Genomic DNA, 23,015 nt, shown 5'->3' on the forward strand with positions numbered 1-23,015 from the left:
TCTCCTCTTTCACCCTCATTAAGAGGTTCTTTAAATCTTCCTCACTTTCTGCCATGCTTTTGCGTAGTCAATGAAGCAGAAGTAGATGTTTTTCTCGAACTCTCCAGCTTTCTCCATACTCCAGCACATGTTAGCAATTTGGTCTCTAGTTCCTCTGCCCCTTCAAAATCCAGCTTGTACTTCTGAGAGTTCTTGGTCCACATACTGCTGAAGCCCAACTTGTAGGATTTTGAGCATAACCTTGCTAGCATGTGAAATAAGTGCAATTGTTCGGTAGTTGGAGCATTCTTTGGCACTGCCCTTCTTTGGGATTGGGATGTAGACTGATCTTTTCCAGTCCTCTGGCCACTGCTGAGTTTTCCATTGATGATGTTAAAAAAAGCACCCTGGTCCTTTGCTATTGGGCTGTGGCACCAGGGTGGGTGACATGGCCTTTAGCCTGGTTTGTTCCTTTTTGCACACCACACATAGCATGATCAAAGTGGTAGGGAAAGCCCCCTCCTGAATTCTGCATTGGCTGTCTCTAGCAAGCATGTCATTGCTAGCACCACTCTGCTAGCCACTGATGATGATTAAATCCTCTGTGAGCTAGCAAAAATTTAATGCAACTTGCTAGGCACGTTGGACACCCTATACCACACCCAGGCTGGAGTCATTGTGTTCCAGCAAAAATAGTGCGTATCTTTATCAAATTTGGTGCATCTTGCTAGTTCGGTACACAGCCTGTGTAGATTCAATAATATTTTAATTCAAATAATGTATGATTTACTTCCTTTCAAATCAAGGGGGTAATGTCGGCGTATATACATTTTTTTTGGGGGGGGGAGGTAAAAAGTTTCCCTGACCCCTCTTTTAGAGGAATGGTCTAGAACTTGGGAAATCTAGGTCCATTTCCTCACTGAGCCACAAAACCCACTCAGTAATCTTGGACTGGTCACTCTCTCAGCCTGATCTACTACTGTATCTTGTATGGTTTTTGTAAGGGTAAAGTGGGGAAGAATGAGGAAGATAAATACCCCATACTTCAAGCTCCCTGGAGCTTTCACCTTCATTTTGCCAAGGCCCTTAGTTTAGTAAAGTAATGAAAAGTTAAACACCAATTAAAACTGATGTAAATCTTAAACATGTCCTTCCTTCAATGTAAACATTAGTTAATTACTGTAGATATTTTGGCTTATTAACAATTAATGTAGGAGCCTTTCCCACCAACACTCTCATCTCTGCCATTAATACAGTAGACCACATGGGGAACATAGTTTTCAATGCCTCGGTGCAGATCATTACACCAAGTCACACTACAAAGAGTGCTGAGACTTGTTCCCACAGTGACAACAAACATTCCCAAGCACGCTCAGGAGCATCTCCTGCCTTAGATGTTCCAGTCAAGAAGCCAAGTAAAAACTGGAGCAGGCTCATCTATCTAGATCTCATTTCATCTACCTAGTAATTTAAATGTGGTTTTGGATTCTCAATCCACTTATAATACACTAAAAAACATCATGAGAGCCTGTCTCTGTGGAAGATGATTCCTCCACCCACTCACCCACCCTTTCTTCCCCCTTTGAGACTTTTGTGTCCTTTTCACTTTATCAATCAGCTTGACATTATCTCTGTTCCACAGTGCAGACAGTTTAAGTCAGGAAATTTATAGCAGAATTATATATCATGATTATAATAACAAGGAATCATTCTTACAGCAGAAGGAAAAGTTCCCTGGAATTAGATGGCACCCTATACAGAGAGCAAGTCCTTTCGATTTCCCTATTTTATCAAGTATTTTTCCTACCCACTTGTCTTCCTTTTTCATCAGTTTATGGTTTATTTGTAGCTATATTGGGGTACAACAGACAAATGCATTGCTGCAGTGCTCTACTTATCCACATCAAATGATGGGAATAGGAGATTAAAAGCCAAAAAATCACCCAAGGAATGATAATTACAGCAATCTGTTACAACAAGGGGGTACACTATGATTTGGGGCAGATTAATCAGGCAGGTTGTTCAGTCAGTACCATGATCCTTTACATCAGTGGTTCTTAACCTTTGTTACTCGGATGCTTTTGAACTGCAACTCCCAGAAACCCCAGTCAGCACAGCTGGTGGTGAAGGCTTCTGGGAGTTGCAGTCCAAAACTCCTGAGTAACTGAAGGTTAAGAACCAGTGCTTTACACTGCTACCCAGAAGTAAGTTCTACTTGAGTGTAGTGGAGATTATGCCCATGTAAGTGAGTCAACAATGGAAGTCTTTGGGCAAAATACTGCTGTGGAGCACTATGTGTGTAAAAAAATTGTTCCGGGCTGAAGAGTTAACATTGCTTACAATATTGCTTTTACATGATCACATAAAGCAGTAAGTCTCTGCCCTTATATCAATTTATGTGTTGAATTGGGCTGAATTGTACTGAATTGGGCAGCAATTATTCAATATTAATTGTAGAATAAATATGAGAGCCAAACAACTTGGCCAAGCAATAATTCCACAAATGCACTTAACATGGATTAAACAAAGTAACAGAGTCACAATCATCCGAAAAAGGTACTATCCCAGAGTAAGGGGACCACTGTGATTTATGAGCAGTTGAGCCAGTTTTAACTCCTTCCTAGCCAAAAGGGTGATTTGAGATTCATGCTTGTAAGAGGATTCTGTGTCTGGTTGTACAGAACTACCAAAAAGACTAGAGAACAAATATTCAGAATATCACTCATTTAACCTGCGAAATCCAAATAATCCAAAGTGATGTGTTATTGTTGTTGCTGTTGTTGTGTGTCTGGGGATTCAATAGACAATGCAACAAAGCTGTTGCTACTTTTTCATTGTCTGTGGCATATCTGCCCACTGGGAAGAGCTTGCAAATGTTATTTTTATTCTTTTATTTCTTTATTCTTTTATTTCCACATTTGTTTCATATACGACATACATTCTGCTGCTAATGGGGGTTATAATAGAAATCTACGTCTTCTTGGATTCACAATCTTGTCAAAAAATCTTTGCTAACTGCCAGTTTACCAATCTTGTATTTAAAAAGTCTAGTTTCTTCACCCACTTATCTGCCCTTTTGGAGGTCCTTTTTTATTTTTGAAGGAAAGTTGGAATATATGCAGGCATGTTAGTGGAGACTTTGTAGCTATATCTTGTCATAGTCTCCAGTTGGTAGTTGGGTACTTCAACCATTCCACCCATCTTATCACTACACAGTTGCTTGGTAATTTAAAACTCACATGCGAACACAACCTCCAAAGATGTAATGTACTATCAAGTTACTTTTGACATATTGGTGATTATATGAGTTAATAGTCTCCAGAATGTCCTATATTAACAGCTCTCTTAAGGTCTTGCAAATCAACAGCAAGCTTTTGTTGCAGCTTTTATTTTACCCAGTTTTCTCAGTACCTCTGTTGGCAATCTCTCTCTCTCTCAGTTCCCACCAGCTGAAGAGATGTAAGAATCTCCCACACCTGTCAAAGTCTTTCATAACAAAAATGCCCTTCTGTCTGTAATCCAGACCCAATAACAATAAGAAGGTAACGTTTAATGAGGGAGGCAAAGGCACAGATGGCAGAAATCAACACAATCTCTACTGCCTCCCCCACTCATTTTCCATCTCAAGCAACAGATACAATCAAATAAGCGAGGTCAGTACTGTACAGGGAAGTGATTATGTTTGCCAAACTTCCACCGACAATTCACCTTGCGATTCAGCTTTGCTTCTGAATCTCATTAAAGATGGACCTTACAATTCAATTGGAGTTTTATTAAAAGAACGGTACCCTTAACAATGAAAGCTTAAGAGAGCATGATGGAACATCATCATTACAGAGATGCTGGCACTTATTGCTCAAGGAAATAGCCAAAGACTGCATGTTCTCTAAGGAATAAAACCTCTCAGGCTGAGGCCTATGATGAGCATCCTGCAAAAGGAGGAGAACTGGGGTGGGGTAATTTCAGAGGGGGGAGGAACCAACCTCTAGCAACACTGATCTCAAGACATTTTTTTTTTGTCTGAGATGAAGACCAAGGTGGCAGCCCATTCACCATTCCACATAAAGAAGCACATCTGACTGCTACAACTGAATCCTATTTTGGTAGTGGTGCTGATACAGCATACACTACATTTAAGGGCATTGTATGAGGTGCAGCAGAGATCAAAGGAAGTAACATGCCACAGTTCTTCAGCAGAAAGAAACAAGTGAAGGGTTCAAGAGAAATACTCAAGACCTGGTCCTGCAGTCATTCTATCTCCACTTGCCCTGTGTAAGTCCCTAAAAATAGATACCTCTAATACACGAGTTCCCAACCTGTGGGTTGTGGCCCCCAAGAGAGTCACCAGGCTTAAACAAGGAGTTTCTATCTGTATGCCTAATTCATACTTGGGTGCATTCATTTTCCTGAGAACAGGCCGGGTAGGTGGGGCTTGTCAACCATGGAAGGCAGCCCATCTAGGAGAAGGAAAACTCCAATTTCAAACCTCCACTGCCTTGTGGCTATATCCAATCATGGAAAAGGCTTCAGGAGTTAACTTAGAGGCAAAATCCGGAGCTGGAGTCCCGAAGGCAGTTCGTGTCGTTCTGCCAACTCCTGTGACGTTGCTGGAACCAGTCGTATTGGCTCTTGCCTTTCCATTGGACCATTTCAACAACGTGGAGAGCAGGGATTTGCTGCTTGGGTAACAGCCTATCCTCCATAATACTTTACCCAGGCTTCATGCTCTGGAGAGGACATTTCTCGATACGGAGCATGTTACCATAGTCTCTCGGGACTGAAGGATGCCTATGAGAGGAGATTTTCCTTAAGGGGGGGAGGAGAGGTGGGCTAAAGAAAATTGCTTGCCCCATTTTCTCAAGCAACTTGGTGTGTTCTCCCATTGCATTCCAACAAACCAAGGAGCCAAACCACCTTCACAAATAGGAAGGGGACGTACAAAAGATGTTTATACACCAGAGTTTTTGAAAAATCCACCTTGCTATAATATAGAGATCAGAGGGAAAGACAATACAAATTCTGTCCCACTCTGAAAGTATTCCAGGCTTAAGCAATGCCTCAGAGGTTGTCCTACCCTCCCATAGGAGCCGGTAGATTCCATGCTCCAGGTGAGGTACCAGAGCTGCACCTGAGATGGGCACAGAGTTCGGACCAACTAAGTTAGAATTTGGACGTACAAAGCGAACTTTTGACAGGTAATTAACTATTGAGTTAAGAGCCCCAGGAGAAGAAAGGAAGTGGGGATCAAATTAGGCAAATCCAAGGAAGCGTTTGCTTTTCCTGTCTTCAAAACTCATGCCTCTCAGGTCCATGTGAAGGGGGTGGAGATGGAGAGTCTGAGGAAAGGTGAAATGCAGTGGCAGTGGAGCCTTCCTTATTCAGAGCTATTTAACAGTATTTTCAGGAGGCAGAGCTGAGGAGCTGAAACATTTTAGGGTAAGCCAGGCTTTATGATTTTTTCTATTCTTTTTTAATAATATATTGGGGGGGTTATTTTCCTTACCCTGTTAAAAATGCCTTTTTATGCAAATGTGGTGGGGGTCTTGACTGTTATAAAAGAGGATTGTGACTCAAAAAAGCTTGGAAAACACTGCTCTATTGGTAGGACTAGTGACTGAGATTGAGCATTCATGCAAAATTGCAGAAGATATCAGAAATGTTTATAATCAGATCATGAGAAATGTTAAGCAAGTCCTACCTCCGTGGCCCAGAAGGCCACTTCTGGTTTTCTTTTAAAAAGTGACTTTTTGATAAACTTTCCAAAATACATTGGATAACTTTATGAGTGAAGTGGGTAATAAACAGCAGTATTCTACTTGTTGTGAACTGCCCAGAGTAGTGCACCATACTAATGGAGTAGTATATAAAGCTAATGAAATTTAAATACAGTGGTGCCTCAACTTAACGACCATTTCGAGCTATGACTAGCTCCAGCCGCAAAATTTTGCTTCTACTTGCGACCGGAGGTTTGAGTTATGACTGGAAAAAAGTGGGGGGAAAGGCGGGGAATTCAAATGTACTAACCGTTGGTCAGTGAAGAGGCTGCTTCTTTGTAACTCTTTCGACCCAACGGTTAGAGAGTGTGCAATCGGAGAAGGTTTTGGACTGCCTGGTGCTGCTTCATGCTTCTGAGTGAGTACATACAGGGTCTTGCAGGGGTTTGGAGTGGGAGGGGTTATGTTTCTGTGCTGTTATTTTTTGTGTTTTAATGTGGGTTTTTTTTTTCAGCCCCAGCGCATTCTGATGGGGCTTGCTATGTTGTGGTTTTTCTTGGCAATTTTTTTAGCCCCAGAGCGTTCTGATGGGGCTTGCATTTTTTTAAATTTGTTGTTGTTTCTTTGTTTTTGGTGATTTTTTTTCTTAGCCCCAGCGTGTTCCAATGGGGCTTGCAGTGGGTTTTTTTGTTTTGTCCTGTTTTTGTTTGTTTGTTTTGTTTTTTGTTTTTTGGTACTTTTTTCCGTCTGGAACGGATTAATCACATTCCAATGCATTCCTAAGGGAAATGGTGCTTCGACTTACGACCATTTCGAGTTACAACCATCTTCTGGAACGGATTAAGCTTGTAAGTCGAGGCACGACTGTAAATAAATGAATAAACCCTGCATTTGTCTGAATGTGATTATTTACTTTATAGCATTTGAAATATTGTCAGCTTTTCCCTGTATTTGTCTTTGAATTCCTATTGTACAGTAAGTCTCCTTTGCTTCATGGGAGAAATAAAAGCCATAAACTAAGTGAATAAATATCCACACTTCCTTGAAAAGTTTAGCCATCTGTGTGCCTGGAACAGGGTTCTGTCATTAGAAATTCTAATTCTTTGGGGCACAGACCTGCCATTGTGGCCCAAATGCTCCAAATTAAATTTCCTCTTTACTACAGAGCACACACAGTACCCCTGAGCTGCCAGCCCACCCATGCACATGGAGGTACACAGAAAGGCAAAGCATTTGGCGACTAAGTCTGAGGATTCAAAGATGGCAAGGAACACAAATGTCAGCATCAGCTTCTTTGCATTTTTCAATCTTGGACAGCAAGAGAATGGAAACAGAGAAATCAGAACAGCAAAAAGGGAGCTTTGACAGCAAAGAATGCGAGCATTGATCTTTAAGCTCCTTGCTCATAATTTTTTTATTATTATTCTAGGGAGCATTGTTAAAGATTGCTATCCTAGAAAGTTAATGAATATCAAATGTTGGTTCCATTCTGTTCTGACAGATATCATTTCCAGTGTGATGGGAAAAGATTACCCAGCAGAACACAAGATGATATGTCTAATCTCCTGCTTTAAAAAGACACTGCCATCCAATGGTCAGTTTTCTGAAACAAAGCGGCTGCCAGCTTTAACGTGTTAAAAAAAAGGAATGGTGCAATATTTCATTTCGATGAAAAGAGATTTCATGAGAATTTATTGGAACAAGACCACACTCAAAAATGCTATAAATACTATAAATTACCCATAGTGTCAAAGAAATCATCCACGTAAGAGATATAGGAGTGACTAGAAAGAAAAAGTTTGATTCAAGTGGAATAGCGCTGGACTGGGAATATTTCAAGGAGGCTGAATGGCCTACAAATGCTCTCCTGATAACACACACAAAGGCATAGTATACCAAACTTGCGTCTACAAAGACTTCCTTGTACTTTTTGGCTGAAATCCTGTGGCTTAGCAGAACAAATAACAACTAGAGTAGGCCCATTGAATCAGTGTGGATTTGGTGAGTCAGAAAGTTTTTACCTTTGACTAAAAAGAATCAAACTGAGACCACCACAAAAAGACAGTAAACAAAAGCAACACAAAAAATGCATGAAAAGCACTAAGTGCAACCATCCATTAAACAACCCCACTCTCAGGTAGCTAATCATTAGCAGAAAGCTTGCCTGAAAAGAAAGTTCTTCACCTGCTTATGGAAGGACAGCAAAGATGGGGCCAGCCTGACCTTCCTGTGGGAAGGAGTTCCAAAGTCTTGGAGCAGCATTGTGGCCTCCGGAAGTCTAAATTGACCTTGAACCATAACTATTTTGTGATATCCCCATAACATTTCTCTTTGCTAGCCAATATACCTCAACTCAAACATAACAGGGCTTGCAATCTTTAAGGATACTAAATGCAGTTTGGCCACACACTGCAGTGCAAAGGAAAACAATCTACAATGCCTTTATTGGGGATGCAGGGATAAGTGTGCAAGCTTTTGAGCTTCATCAAGCTAGTTCACAGGGGAAGAAACAGAAAAGTCCGAAAATGAGGCCATATGTTGTGTTCTGAGGGCTGCTGCAAAACTGAAGGTGTGGTTACACATCAAAATACTTCTGAATTTGTGTCAATTTTAGCAATATTTTAAAATATTTGTTCACACAACTTACACCCAAGTGCACTCTTATTCTGGCAAGGAAGTGTGGTTGTTTTTGCTTAGAAACTGAGTTTTTTAAAAACATCAAGGTAGCGTTCTCCATTTATTAGATCTATGTTCTTGCTGTATTATGTAATGGTTTATGAATATCCATATTGCTGTGAGGCGGAGCCGGGAGAGATGCTATAAAAGGCGGAGTAAGAGAGAGAGAGTGTGGAGATTAAGTGAGTTTTAAGTCAGTAAGAGTAAGAGCCAGACAAAGTAATAGAGTGTGTAGTTTGGGAAATTTAGATGTGATTAGCTACTGAAGATATTTATGAATCTCTGTAATCAATAAACCAAAGTTTTATTTGAAAGAAATTGAAGTGTGGACCTGAATCTTTCTGAAGTAATGGTGATTTAGAGATCACCTGGTGGCAGCAAGTGTAAAAGGAGAGAGTGTCTGCCTTTGTGTGCTCAGGGGCTTGAAGGTCAAGCAAAAGGGGCACAAGGGTGGACGTCACAATCACCTTGGGGCTTGTTTATTTTATCTCAGTTATGCACTTGATTCATTTTGAATCATTTTTGCATGTGTGTTCACCTGTGTCAGAGGAAATTGTGGCCATCGGGTTTGTCAAGTACTGGATCTGATCTCATTTTTGATCAGGCAACCTCCCTGACATACAGAGAGAATGCTGTACACATACTATATCTTGCCTTTAGCAAAGCTTTTGACAAAGTGCCCCGTGATATTCTGATCGGCAACCTAACTAGATAGGGGCTGGATGCAACAACTGCCATGTGAATAAACAATTGGCTACAGAATTGTACTCAGAGGGTGACGATTAATGTCTCTTTCTCAAACTGGGAGGAGGTAACAAGTGGGGTACCCCAGGGCTCAGTCCTGAGCCTGCTGCTCTTCAACATTTTTATTAATGACCTGGATCAGAGGATGCAGCGAATGCTAATCAAATTTGTGAGTGACACAAGATTGGGTGGAATAGCTAATACCGTGGAAAACAAACAAAATTCAAAATGGTTAAGATAGGCTTGAGCACAGGGCTGAAAACAACACAATGCAATTCAACAGGGATAAGGACAAAGTACTGCACCTAGGAAAAAGAAAACACACAGTTACAAGATGGGAGATACCTGGCTCAGCAATACTATGAGCAAGAAGGATCAGAATCATTATAGTGCAGGAACTGAATATGAGCCAACTGCACGATGTGGCTACAATTAAAAGGCAAATGCTATTTTAGGTTGCATTAACAGAAGTATAGTCTCCAAATCCCATTAAGTACTAATTCCCCTCTGTCTGGCACTGGTTAGGCCTCAGCTTGAGTACTGTGTCCAGTTCTGGACACCACACTTCAAGAAGGATGCTAACAAACTGTAACAAGTTCAGAGGAGGGCAATAAGGGCGATCAGTGGGCTGGAAACCAAGCCCTGTGAGGAAAGAACTGAAAGAACTGGCCATGTTTAGCCTTGAGAAAAGAAGACAAAGGGGAGATATGATAGCACTTTTCAAATACTTGAAAAGCTGTCATACAGAGAAGCATCAGGATTTGTTCCCTATCATCCCTGAGTGCGGGACATGGAGCAATGGCCTCAAGTTACAGGAAGCCAGATTTTGGTTGAATATCAGGAAAAACCTCCTAACTGTTAGAGCCCTACGACAATGGAATCAATTATCTACAGAGGTGGTGAGGGCTGCAACACTGGAGGCGTTCAAGAGAAGTTTAGACAACCACTTGGCAGATATCATCCTTTGACTTGCATTACTGCATCGAGCAGGGAGTTGTACTCAATGGCCTTATAGGCCCCTTCCAACTTCATTAGTCTATGATTCTATGATTCTTTGATGCCAGAATGATGGGTTTTGGGCTTCAGGGTAATGTTGCAGCCCCATCTCTTTTTTTTCCTATCTTTAATATAGTGCTACGACAGTTTAAAACAAACAAATATTAAAAATCATACCATGGAAGAAGAATGTGCCTTTTTTTCCCCCTCCCACTCATATTACCTGAACGTGGCAGGTCAGATGGTGGTGGCAGGGGCTGCAATTGTCTGTGAGAGACAGCCAGCACGAGGGCAGGTGGACACAGAACAAAAACCCCAAAAACGGTTCTCGGATGATGTGCCAGCAACCAGAGCATCACCCCATAACTACAGTGCAGGGCTTCATTTCAGTTCTTTGGTGCAGAGATTTTACCCAGGAGGGCAAAACACAGTGCCAATTTTAAAATGGTTTTTAAAAGGCTGTGTAGGTCCCCCTCAATCAATTGACCACAGATTTTACACCCACAGTTAAACTTGTCTGAAGAGAACATACACACTGACCCAAAATATTATAATGTTAGCAGTAGGGTTAAGATCAGAGTTAGGCTTGTCATTAGAATTTGGGTTAAATGCACATTCGTGCGTTCCTTGGATCCACTGAGAATTCCAATGTCCACGCCATAAAAGCAGCCAGCCTACTGAGAACTACTGATGAATGTCGACACTTCAACGTCTTTGTCATTATTATTTGTCAAAAAGCAGAAGGGGTGGAGAAAATCACCCAGACCGTTTTAATTTACATAAACACATTTTAAATTTGCATTTACAACAACAGCAACATCCTTCATATGGCTCATGGTTGAAACTTGGAGACATTGTTTACCTTGTGTCATAGAGTGGTTACGTTGTAGAACTAAATCTGTTGATTCTGCAACAAAATACAATTCAGGAGGGGTAGAAATAGATCAGGGGGGTTATATTGATATATTGATTTTCAAAAGCCAGCTGAAAACTTGGCTATTCAAGCAGGCCTTCCCTTCAGTCAATTAAGTCATTCTTATTTTTCTTCTTTTATTCTTGCCATCTTGGGACTCTTTGCTTTAAATTAACTGTTAAAATCGTAAATTTATATTACATTTTATATCATTTTGTTTTTAATGTAAAACTGTATATTTTAAATTGTTTTTATCTTCTAAATTGCGAGCCGCCCAGAGTAGACTATGTCTAGATGGGCGGCATATAAATGCAATAAATAAATTAAATAAATAAATAAATAAATAAATAAGTGTTTAGATTTAAAGCTCTGTCTGTGAACCAGTTCGCCAAGCCACCATAACAACCTTAAGCATTTATTTCTCAGCAAAGTGAACTATTCCCATGTTAGCCTGTGGGAACAGCTGCAACGTGGGAAGCTTTGTTAAGCCGATTCCACCTAGCCCAATGTTGTTGACACAGAATGGAAACCGCTCTCCAGCATTTCAGGCCAGGTTCCTCCCTCAACTTTCCCAAGAGATGCCAGAGATTTCAACAGGAATCTTCTACATGCAAAGAAGATGCTCTATTAGGCAGGACTTAAAAAGTACATTCCTGAAACTTGGGAGAACCCCAATGTCCGTGCTGGCAATTCCAGGCCTGATACAGCAAAGGTCTGAGTCAGCAGGCATTCTATGTTCTTTGAAAATCCAAAAGTTCACCCCACGCATCTAAAAAGAACATTATTCTTTTTCTAATTGTTGGGAATCCTGACCTACAAAAACTATCCATTAATCATCCAATCAGTAATTTGTTTCCTGCACTCCTGAATACATAAATCCATTCATATGGGAGCACATTGTGAAGTGTCCATTCTGAGTAATGCAGCTGTACCAGAGGCTATATTTTACATTGTAAAAGACTAAATTAAGATTGAATTGCTCCCAGTGGAATGCACACCTATGCATTTAAATTGTAGATTTTATCAAAGCCTATCCTGTGTGTGCGCGCTATGCTCCCCATTGCTCCCCATGGTATTTAAAATAGATAAAAACTCCAGATTTTCTTCCTCTCTCCCACCTTTGTTGTTTGGCAATAGACATGTTTTCAAACCAAGAAATCGCCTTGTTGAAAAGAATCTCTTTTTTAAACACCAATTTGTTCTTTTCACCTCATCCCTTCAAGCAATTGTAGACACCCTTCCTTCCTGTGGCTAACTTTTTAAAAACAAAGCAATAGTCTCCACAACTGTAACACGCTAAATGAAACATTAAAACCTAAACGGAATTAAGTGCATTAAAAAGCTAACGCATATTGTGGGCTCTCCACAATAATTAGCAAAATGTAGAGTTATGACTTCCATCATTAGACAGAAAACTCTTTAGTAGCCTTTGTTCGGTTCTTAGTCTTGCAGAGCCCTCTAGTGGCGATCCCAAAGACTAACTAGGTTCTCATGTTAAAATAAAGCGCTCCAGTTAGGCTAAAAAAAACAGCAGTCAGAGAAAACAAAAATAGGATAGACACAAGTTCTTGTGAACAAAAACTAAACTATGCACAACGGTTTGAAAGCCATACAACCCTCCTGGTTTACTGTAAACTCAGAAAGAATGGGCAGTACTTCCATATGACCTCAAGCAATAGTCCATGACATTAGAACTAGAAGAAACCCACACCATGGTATGTACCTGAATATCCTACATTGTGGGTCAAAATATAAAGTACAGATGGTATCATATGTGCAAGATAAGGTTATACAAAGGCAGAAGGAGCGACCCAGTGCTTTCCCCCTCTTTCCCATGCCTCCTAATCTATACTTGTTTTCTTCTCTCAGTGTGTTCTTTCACTCTAGTCCTTCCCAGAAGGGCAAAGGAAGAAATACTATGTAACTGCTAGAGGTCAATACTAAGAAATATTTAGGACATTTGAATGTGGGGGGCACTGTCACCTGTTTCATGGATCTCTGTTGTTGTTAATGAGAAAGCACGTGGTGTCTATAATCATCTGTCTTCTGCAATGTCCCCTTTAAAGGACCGGGAATAGGGTATAAAGCTGGATTTAGATTTGAGAGCAAAATGCAGCTATCATGTAGATCTCTTACTTTAAATTAGCTTCAAAGTATTAGAAAGGAAATAAGAAGCGGATGGGAAACGGAATGCTTGCAATCTTCGTGGATACTAGGGGGAAAAGGTGAGGAATCATTCACTGCAACTCATTTTTCCCCCTGGCCCTGTAAATGACACTTATTTCCTATCTCCACACGTCAATGTCATGATGCGGCTGTTTGATTAGATGATGAAGGGAGAATTGAGCTCCAGGCTCCAATGTGTTTGTATGCCCTTTGTGCCTCGCACGAGCTCTCCTCCTCCCAGTCCCTTTGAAGCTTGTAGCTTGACAATGGGATTCTTACCCTAGACCTCTGTTGAAATATATGTGTATTGATTTTGTGCTGATGAGAAGATGGGGAAGGCGGAGGCAGGCTCATATGGCTGCGAAAACAGTGCCCAAAGAGAGCTTGGAAAGGTTAGATATTTTTGGAATACAATTCCCAGAATCCCCCATGGAACTATACACTCCTTCTGGGGATTCTGGGAGCTACAGTCTACGAGAGCAACGTTTCCTACCCCCATGCCAGAATCTACATCAAGCCCTGACTGAATAAACTTGATTACCTCAGGAATGGAGTATCAGGTGTCCATACTGCAGTATTCTCCACAGAAGTACTCTGTCCACTTTTGACTTACACGTTTTTGTACTGTGAACATGTGTGTAGTGAAAACAAAAGGCAAAATGTAACAAGCACATGTACCGATAATTCTTGCCTCTGTAAGATCACACACAGCTATGTAGCATGTAACTAAAGATGGGCAGCCCAGCATCTGGCAGAAGAACCCCACATTCAGTGTGGGAGCTTAAATGTTTCCATCTCTGTCTCTTTGCTCTCTTTCCTTTGAGTCACTGCATCAAAGCCTCCAGCTTCTGAAGGCTCCACTGCCTGCCTACTCCGATCCTGACAACATTATACAATTAAATTTAAACAAACAGATTAAACCTCAAAAGAGAGTAAGGTCCTAGAAGATGCATAGGTACGAGGTTGGAAGATCTAAGAACAGCGTGGCGAAAAGATGGGATACTTCAATCCTGTGACAGATTTTTGTTTCACACCATGTCTCAGTGGCCTTCCCTCCCTGTCCTTCTCTTCTTCCTCCTCCTTTTCCTCACATTCTTCTTCTTAATTCCCAGCTTCTCTCCATCAACTTTAACTCTCTGCCTATGCTCTATTCTATGCCCCTGCCCTTCAGTCATGCTTCTTCTTCAGTTGTCCCATCTCCTACATTACCAGCCGCCAAGACCTTATTTCCTTTAAAATGTTAATCAGTTTGTTTTACTTCATGGTTGGTTTTAAAATTTTTGCATGTCTCCTCGGATCCCCACTAGGCAAGAAAGGTGGACTACAAATCAAATAAGTAAAATAAAGTGAAGTCATTCTCAATTTTGAGATACAAATCTTCCTACTGTCTCACTGTTGATAGGTCTTGGACCTTCACCTTTCACATAAGGCTATCTTTATCTTTCTGATCAATAAGGGGGAAGATTTCTATAACATTTTACATTTTCTCTAAGCAAGTTAGAACATGTTTATAAATAATTTGGCCTTTCTCACCAGATTACTCATAAACATGTTCAAACCCACCCACAAGATCAAACATAGATTGCAGAAAAAATATGACATGTCATAGAAATCCTCTCCCTACGATCAGATGTGATGTCACTGCAGTTTACCTAAAGAAAGTGGCAGCCACGAAGGACCTAGGTTTTTTTCTTAACCAATATTAAAGGCTGATCTTTATTCTATTCAAGTTTAAACCAAGTTTGCTCCAATTTCTCCGAAGAAACAAAACTTGGCAATGACAACAATGGATTGCTTGGATGTTCCATAAGGCTTCCAGAAGCAATTACCGTACGGTCATCTATTTTTCATTCATATAACATTGTTGGCACTTTACAAAGACTTTAATATTTGGAGGGTGTATTTTGAAAGGACAAAAATCAATCTTAATCCTACAAAAAATGTACAATCACAATCTGGAGTTATAAAAAGTTAAAGAATTTGCATCAGGGATAATGAGCATTCATCTTGCATGCACACAACAGACACCATCACCTTCCTATCACAGGTATTTCCCCAGGGATCGGACGAGAAATGAATTTTAAATGGGTGTGATTGAATCCTCAAAGTTGGAAACAAATTCCAATGTCAACATGTTTTTGCCACTGTTAATACTTTGGTGTGCTAGAAGAGAGGAATTAAATTGGAAGGCCTCCTGGAGATAGTGACTAATGAGATGGGCTATGGGGATGCCTATATATCTGAAACACATAAATTAATTTTTCCTCATTAACCGTTGTTGATGGTGAGTTTTCAGAAATAAATAATCCTCCGCCTTTTCTTGAAGGGAAAAAAAATAAAAGTTCATGCAGCAGAGACAATGTAGGTATATCCATACACTAACCAACCATGGGGGGCTATGTCTGGAAGCCCACAACTTATTTACACCTCCACCAGCTATTTAGTTTGCGGCAATGCACTGCGAAAAATTATGCCAATGACATTACACAAGTGGGTGGAAGATGCATGATAAAGCCTACAACCCCCATAATCCCATAAAAATCATGTGGCCATGCTGGCTGTGTGTTTATGAAAATCACAATCCAAAGACAAAGATTTTTCATTTTTGTACATCACTACTTTGTGAGATCACCACACTTCACCTCATCTGATTCATTCCCCACTGGGCTCCTAGTTGCAAGGCTAGATGAAGCAGTACCTAATTCACATGTTAAGTGATCCTGACAATTTCACGCTTTTTAAAGAAGGAAGCCAAGTTCCCTGGAGCTATTAACCTGGAATCTTGTTTTTAAACGGAATCAACTGACAATGGTAAGAAAACAGATGTTACAGAACATTCTTAATTAATAATACCCTGAGTGACAAATGGACATAAATCAGTTTCAAGGGTTGCAAAGATGAAATTATGTAGAGGTGGGAAAACAGTTAAGATATCTGTTAAACACTAAATTGTGCCATCTGAACACCATTATTTCTGCAAAGCCTTTACACTTATTTGCATAAACTTATTGTGATTGTACAATTGATTTGACAGATCTTTAGCGCCAAAAATTGAAATCTTGATATCCTTCTTAGACTGGGGGCCCAGAACTATACATAGTTATGCAGATAAAGTCAAACCTAAGCAGAACAGGATAGTACTATTAGTTCTCTTCATCTAGACATTAGAATTCTGTTCATACAGCTGTGTTAGCTCTTTGTGCTATTGCATCATGCTGTTGATTCATATGTAACTTCTGGCTCTTGAAGACCTCTAGACCTTTTTCATTCACAATAATTCCAGCTTTGTCACCTAACATATATCTGTACATCTTATTATTCCTACGTAATGCAGAATTCTACACATATCCCTCTTGAAACTCATTTCGTTTGTTTTATTCCTCCAACCAGCTACGATCATCTTGAATCCTGATATATTGGCTAATCTTCCGTTTGATGTCATGCACAAATCTGAAAACCATCCTGTCTTCCTTTGTATAAATGTTGATCAAATCAACCCCAGCACAGAACCTGATTTGGCACCACCACCACCCCCTGCCTCTTGCCTCCCAGAAGACAAGAGAGAAATGGTAAGCATTTAAGTACAACTCACCAGTCAACTACAAATCCACCTAGCACTGTCTAGCAAACAGTCTGACTCTTTTGTCCACAAAAAATATCACGAGGTCCCTCACTGGAAGCTTTGCTGTAACCAACTACATCCACAGCATTCCCTTGATCCTAAGTCTGCAATTCTAATTTTAAAAAAGACAAGATTAGCTTGGCATGACATGTTTTGGAGAACCCATGCTGCCTCTTAGTAATCACCATGTATAAGTGTTTACAGATTGCTTAACTATTAGTTCTAGAAAATTTCCTGGAGTCAGTGTCCCCATTTTAGCCCCTTTTTTGAAGATGGGGTGATATTTGCTTACCTTTAGCCCTCAGCGGCCTCACCTATTCTCCAAGAAATCACAACACTTATACATAAGAGGTTCTGTGATTACACTGGCTAGCCTTTTTAATACCCTGGAGATCTGAAGTCATTTAGAGTAGCTATATGTTCCAATACCATATTTTAACCATTCTTAGGAGGCATTTCTCACTATCTCCTTTACTACATTTTCTTTAGTCTGAGTAATGTTTTCTTTCTGGAAAATGGTGAAGGCAAACTAGGGCATGAGAATGTCCATCTTCTTTCTGTCCACCCCCAGCATTTCTCCAACGTCTCCACATAGCAGATCTACCACTTCCTTGTTCTTTCATTTTCCACATGTGAAAAAAACACATTTTGTTATTTCTAACCTTTCTTGAAAATCTGACTTTATCCCTATATAGACTACTTATCTGAGCTCCTTCAGAGTGATTTGTATCATCCCCTACATATCTCCTATACATGTCTTCTTTTAAATTTTCATCTGAAAATTTCTTATGCAGCCATTCCTAATTTCTTTAGAAGCCTCTCACTTTTCTTTCTTGCCGGAATAGTGTGGAAACCAACTATCAGCAGTGGTAGAAGACATTCTCTGCAAGATTAGAACCCAGGTTCAACCTCAGTATCTCTTTCAAAAAGAACTAGGTACAGATGGTATCCAAAACTCTGCCTCAAGCCCTGAACAACTATGGCCAAGCAAGACAGACAATACCAGACTAGCTGAGCAAATATTTTGGCCCGCTATAACTAGGGATGAGCTAAACAAAGCCAAAACAAACAAAAATGCTCAAAATTTGCAGAGGGGGGATCTCTCTCAGCATGTCACCTGATTGTCTCCTCAATTCCTTTGCTCGTAAATGAGTTATCTTTATTTTATTTTGGAGAAATATGGGACCTTAGAAAAGGTTTTTCAAAGCTGAGAGAGAGAAACTCCTGTGATATTCATATGCATGAACTCACACCATCTAGTTAGGGGGAAATCACATAATCCATTTAAACCTCTACAGGATGGGGACAATGACATGATGCAGGGACACAGGAGAAGTTGGGAGTGGCTAGACAGAAGGTGTAATCCACTGGTCTTCACCTCTTCTTCCCCTTTCTACTGCTTTAAAAATATTCTATGACTCATCCACCTATTGGAGGGACTAAACTGGCCACTTAGGTCAGCTATGCAAACACTACAGTTCTTTTCTTTGGAATTCCTTGGAATTAGGTGCCATACATCACCTCTCCTGCAGAGTTTAGTGTTCTGCTGAATTTTGTCACCCACATCAATTTAATTTTAATATGATAAAGACAGAGACAAAACTTTGGGGAGCTCTTTGTACAATGTACAGTGGTGCCTCGCTTGACGACGTTAATTCATTCCAGCGAAATCGCTGTAGAGCGAAATATCGTTGTCAAGTGAAATAAAAAAATCCTTTGAAATCATTGAAAACCGTTCAATGCATTCCAATGGGCGAAATACCTGCTCGTCCAGTGAAGATCCTCCATACGACAGCCATTTTCTGGTGCCTGTAATGCGAGGAATCCGTCCCTAACACAGCGGGGAGTCATTTTCTACAGCCAGTGGCCATTTTAAAACCCGACAATCAGCTGTTTGCTGATCATCGTAAAGCGAAAAATTGGTTCCCGAAGCAGGGAACCGATCAACGTTAAGCAAAATTCCCCCATCTAAACATCGTTTTGCGATCGCAAAAACTTCAACGTTAAGCGGATTCGTCGCAGAGAGGAGTAATCGTCCAGCGGGGCACCACCGTATATTGTTCTCAAATGTTCCCATCCCTAGCTATTACATAGAATCCTACACAAGAAAACCTCTAATTTTCAAAATAATGTCTCAAGTCAAAGTTTCTCTTGTTATACAGGGTGCCTTGCAAATATTTGTTCCTTTATTTCCACAACAGCCCTTCAACTGGAGCAAGGCTGAGGAACACCACACTCATACCATCCTCAATGTTCCCAATCTCACCTGATTTTTGAAACCAAAGCAGGGTTAAACCTAGTTAGTATTTGGCTGGAAGGTCACCAGAGAGAAACCACATAGGGCTCAGAAAAGGCCTACTGAAAACACAGAGAGCTACTGCCAGTTTGGATTGATAAAGCTGGAATAGATGTGCCAAAGATGTGACTTAGAATAAGACATTTTCTATTAACCTTCTTCAGTTCATCACATGCTGAAGGCACTCAATGGGCTTCATTGGTTTCACAAAGCTATGAACCAAGCTCAATGACATCAAGTGCAACAATTTGATTATTGTATGACATTAAGATAGGAAGTAAGGGCAAAGGAGGGAAGGATCTGCTCTTGATCAGAGTGCAGGACATGTAAAAATGGGCTCACTGGAAGCTAGACTTTGGCTGAATATCAGGCAAAGCTTCTTAACCGTTAGAGTAGTATGGCAATAGAACCAATTACTTCAAGAAGTGGTGAGTGCTCCAACACTGGAGGCATTCAAGGGAAAATTGAACAACCACCTGTCAGCTCTACTTTAATCTGTCCTGCACTTAGCAGGGTGCTGGATTCCATGATCTTACAGGCTCCTTCCAAGTGAAGTGTTCTACAAATCTATGATTCTATGATAAAAGAAAACAAGCTTGGACCAAAAGTCAACACAGAGAATTTCCCATTGTTTGTAGAAAGAGGGGTAGCTGTGCATAGAAATAGATTTCTGCATCCTAAAGATTCCTAGAGCCCAAGTGGGCTACTGAGGGAGAGACACAGCCTCTTACTTTTGGTTTATCCATGTGATTCTGACTCCAGTCCTTAGGTCCATGAGTAGAGAAAGACCTGGTGTTCAAGCTCCCCCAGTTCTTTGGTTTGGAGACACCATAGCCCAGACAAACGTGTGTGCATGTGTGTCTATCCGTACACACAAACACACACACACACACACACACACACACACACACACACACACACACACACACAAAATCACACTTTAATTATCTCTTCAGCTGGAAAAATTGCTTGTAATACAGTCTGGGTTTTTTTTAATCTTATGGAAGGGAAGAGAGCCTGCCAGCTGCTTATAGAAGTAACAGCTGTTCCCAGAAGGAATTTGTTTTGTTGAGGTAATCAGCTTATTGCATTAAAAAAAAAACACACATACAACCTAACAACTGAAATATAGATAGATAGTAACCAATCTTTGGTATAGATAGTAAACAATCTTTACCACCATCACCACTTATTTTCTATGACATGTTCTTGCTGTTGTTGTTTTTCAGCACAGGTAACAGATAAAAAGAGAACATGCCTCAACTTTAGGGGTCTCGTGACTTCTCTTCAAAAATAACTCTCCATAAATGTGACCATGTCCTCGCTGTCAAACCTTGCCAATAACTCATCTTTCTTTGAATGAACACATGGCTTCCTAACCTACTTCCCCCACTTCTTCTTTTCTGATCGCAACCCACTGTCAAACAACTTCATCAATTATCCATGGCTAAAGAGTGGAATCTCACATTTGGACAGTGTTATTAATTGGCCTCAGCAGTGCATAATGAGCTTAAAAGCGCCTACCTGGGTGCCCCCGGGGATGGTGGCTGGTCGCGGACAACAATTTACAGCACACCATTAACGCATATGCCAGGAACAGCCACTGAGCTGGAAGCATTGATTTGGCACAGGACCTCATCCTGCAGGCAGGGGAAGAAAAAAAGGAAACCACTGAGCAAAAGGGGCCATATATAATTTGTGAGCAATGTACAATCAAACCCCAAAAGCTGCACACAAAGGCAGTGCGGGGGGGGGGGTGAGCTGGTGACTGACTGGAAATTAATTGAAATGGATTATTGAAAAACATAATACTAAAAGAGGTGGAATGACATTCACATTTAAACTGAGATCAATTCCCTACCAGCTATGTCGTATAATTAGGGAAGCAGTAGAGAACATACCTCACCATCACACCCCACACACATCTCTCCCCACAAGTTTTTTTTGTTTTGTTTTTTGCAATGTCATTATGAAATTAAGAACAAAGAGTCTTAATCAACACGAGATCTTCGTAGCCTCTTCACTTTCCCTAGAAATAAAATGAGCTGTTTCTGTGTATGTTTCAGGTAATATTTAGGAAGAAATCATTCATCTTCAGCTGATTGTCCAAGGTGATACTGACCGGTATGGCCATCACCTTCTTGTAGAGGCCTGCTGGTCATTATGGCTACAAGCCACTTCCAGGGTCAGAAAGAAGAGCTGTTGGCCTCATGTCTTGTAGGTGGGATTCCTTTAGGAATGTCTGTTTGGCCTCTACAGGAACAGGATACTGAACTTCGTCTAAGCTTGCAGAAGTTCCTTTTCTGGAGGATTACTTCCAGAATACCCTAGTCAGCATGGCCAGCAACACTTAGGTTGTGCTTCTTTCTTTCTTTCTTTCTTTCTTTCTTTCTTTCTTTCTTTCTTTCTTTCTTTCTTTCTTTCTTTCTTTCTTTCTTTCTTTCTTTCTTTCTTTCTTTCTTTCTTTTCTTTCTTTCTTTCTTTCTTTCTTTCTTTCTTTCTTTCTTTCTTTCTTTCTTTCTTTCTTTGATTCCAACTCCCAGAATTCTCAAAGAATTGCCCAAACAGAATCCTGAGACATTGCCATTAATGTCCTGCATGCAAGCCAGGAGAGCAAGGGTGGACAGAGGACATCACAATTTGCAGTTGGACAATCTCGCTACTTTTCCCTCTCAGGGATGTTGGCACAGAGGTACGTGCCTCGTACTCAGTCAGACCACAGGTATCTCTAGCCATCTCTGACTCACCAGAGTTACAGAGAGTATTTTTCTGTAAATAAAGCTGGAAAGTTCTGTATGCAAAATGGTGATCTGTCACTGAGACACAGTCCTCATATCAAGTCAAATGGGGACCAAGGAGCCTGTGAAAAGGACTCTGACAAATTGCACTACAGAGTTGCCATATTATGACATGTGGTGGCTACTGTCAAACTGTTTATTTATGGACTCTTTTTGATCTCATGGATAAGCCACTTTGAAAAGATAATGTGACGATCTCCCACATCACTCATGCCATTCATATTCATGAGCTGATTTGCATGAACCTATGAGAGGACTGGAGAGGTGGAGTCAGCAGCTACATGAGGCTTGGCGGGAGAAGGAGGAGTCAGATAAGGGCTGGTTAGTCAGAGAGAGGGGGAACAGATACTGAGAGAGATAAAGCTGGTTAGGAAAATAGGTAGAGAAGGTGGTAATGATATAGCAAGAGAAAAGAAGTATGTACTGAGAGAACTGTTGATGATTTGCTTATGTACAATGTGTATCTGAAGAACTTATGTTATTATTCAGCCTGCTTCACTCCAATAAATAAGTTCTGTTTCTCTTCACAAGGCAAGTGTTCTAACAAACATCATTTACGGTATATTGTGGATTGAGGTAATCCACTGGTGGCAGCAAGAGGAAAACAGGATGTGAGCCTTTGTGAGGGAAAGACAAGCAGGGGCCACAAGAGCAAACGCCACAGATGTGTACCCTGAAAGCTTGAGTATAAACTCTCCACACAATGGAACATTTGTGTAGTAGTTTTCCCCCTCTGACAGGATATATTTTGTGTCACTAAGTCACACAACTTATTTTACAACCAGTGTATGACTGGTCATGAGATGCATAGCCTACCAGAGGATGAGATGATTGACCATCAATGACTGACCCTTCCTTCCTTCCTTCCTTCCTTCCTTCCTTCCACCCTCCCTCCTTTCTGCCCATAGCAAGACGTCTATGTTGCTCTACCCCTGTACACAAACTCTGATTTCTACATGTACGTACATTTCAGGTCAGTTTGATTCATGGCACTGCTTTCAATAATTAAGCACCAGCTCTCCCTCTTCAATGTTTAAGAACAATAAAAATCCTCCAAAAGCAACTCTGAAATACCCAGGATTATCAGGTCTTAACTTCCCTCGGAAGGAAG

At 40.6% G+C, this 23,015-nt stretch overlaps 1 protein-coding gene across 2 annotated transcripts in view; it reads right to left on the reverse strand.

The window, feature by feature from the left end:
- TAFA4 (TAFA chemokine like family member 4) overlaps positions 1 to 23,015 on the reverse strand; it is a 167,018-nt gene that overhangs the window by 83,331 nt on the left and 60,672 nt on the right. For both annotated transcript variants that reach the window (XM_078385107.1, XM_072989409.2), the window contains exon 3: positions 20,631 to 20,746. In XM_078385107.1, the coding sequence (XP_078241233.1) occupies positions 20,631 to 20,746 (116 nt within the window). The remainder of the gene's footprint in view (positions 1 to 20,630; positions 20,747 to 23,015) is intronic.

Source organism: Pogona vitticeps, chromosome 2 (assembly GCF_051106095.1).
Source record: "Pogona vitticeps strain Pit_001003342236 chromosome 2, PviZW2.1, whole genome shotgun sequence".
Classification (NCBI taxonomy): domain Eukaryota; kingdom Metazoa; phylum Chordata; class Lepidosauria; order Squamata; family Agamidae; genus Pogona; species Pogona vitticeps.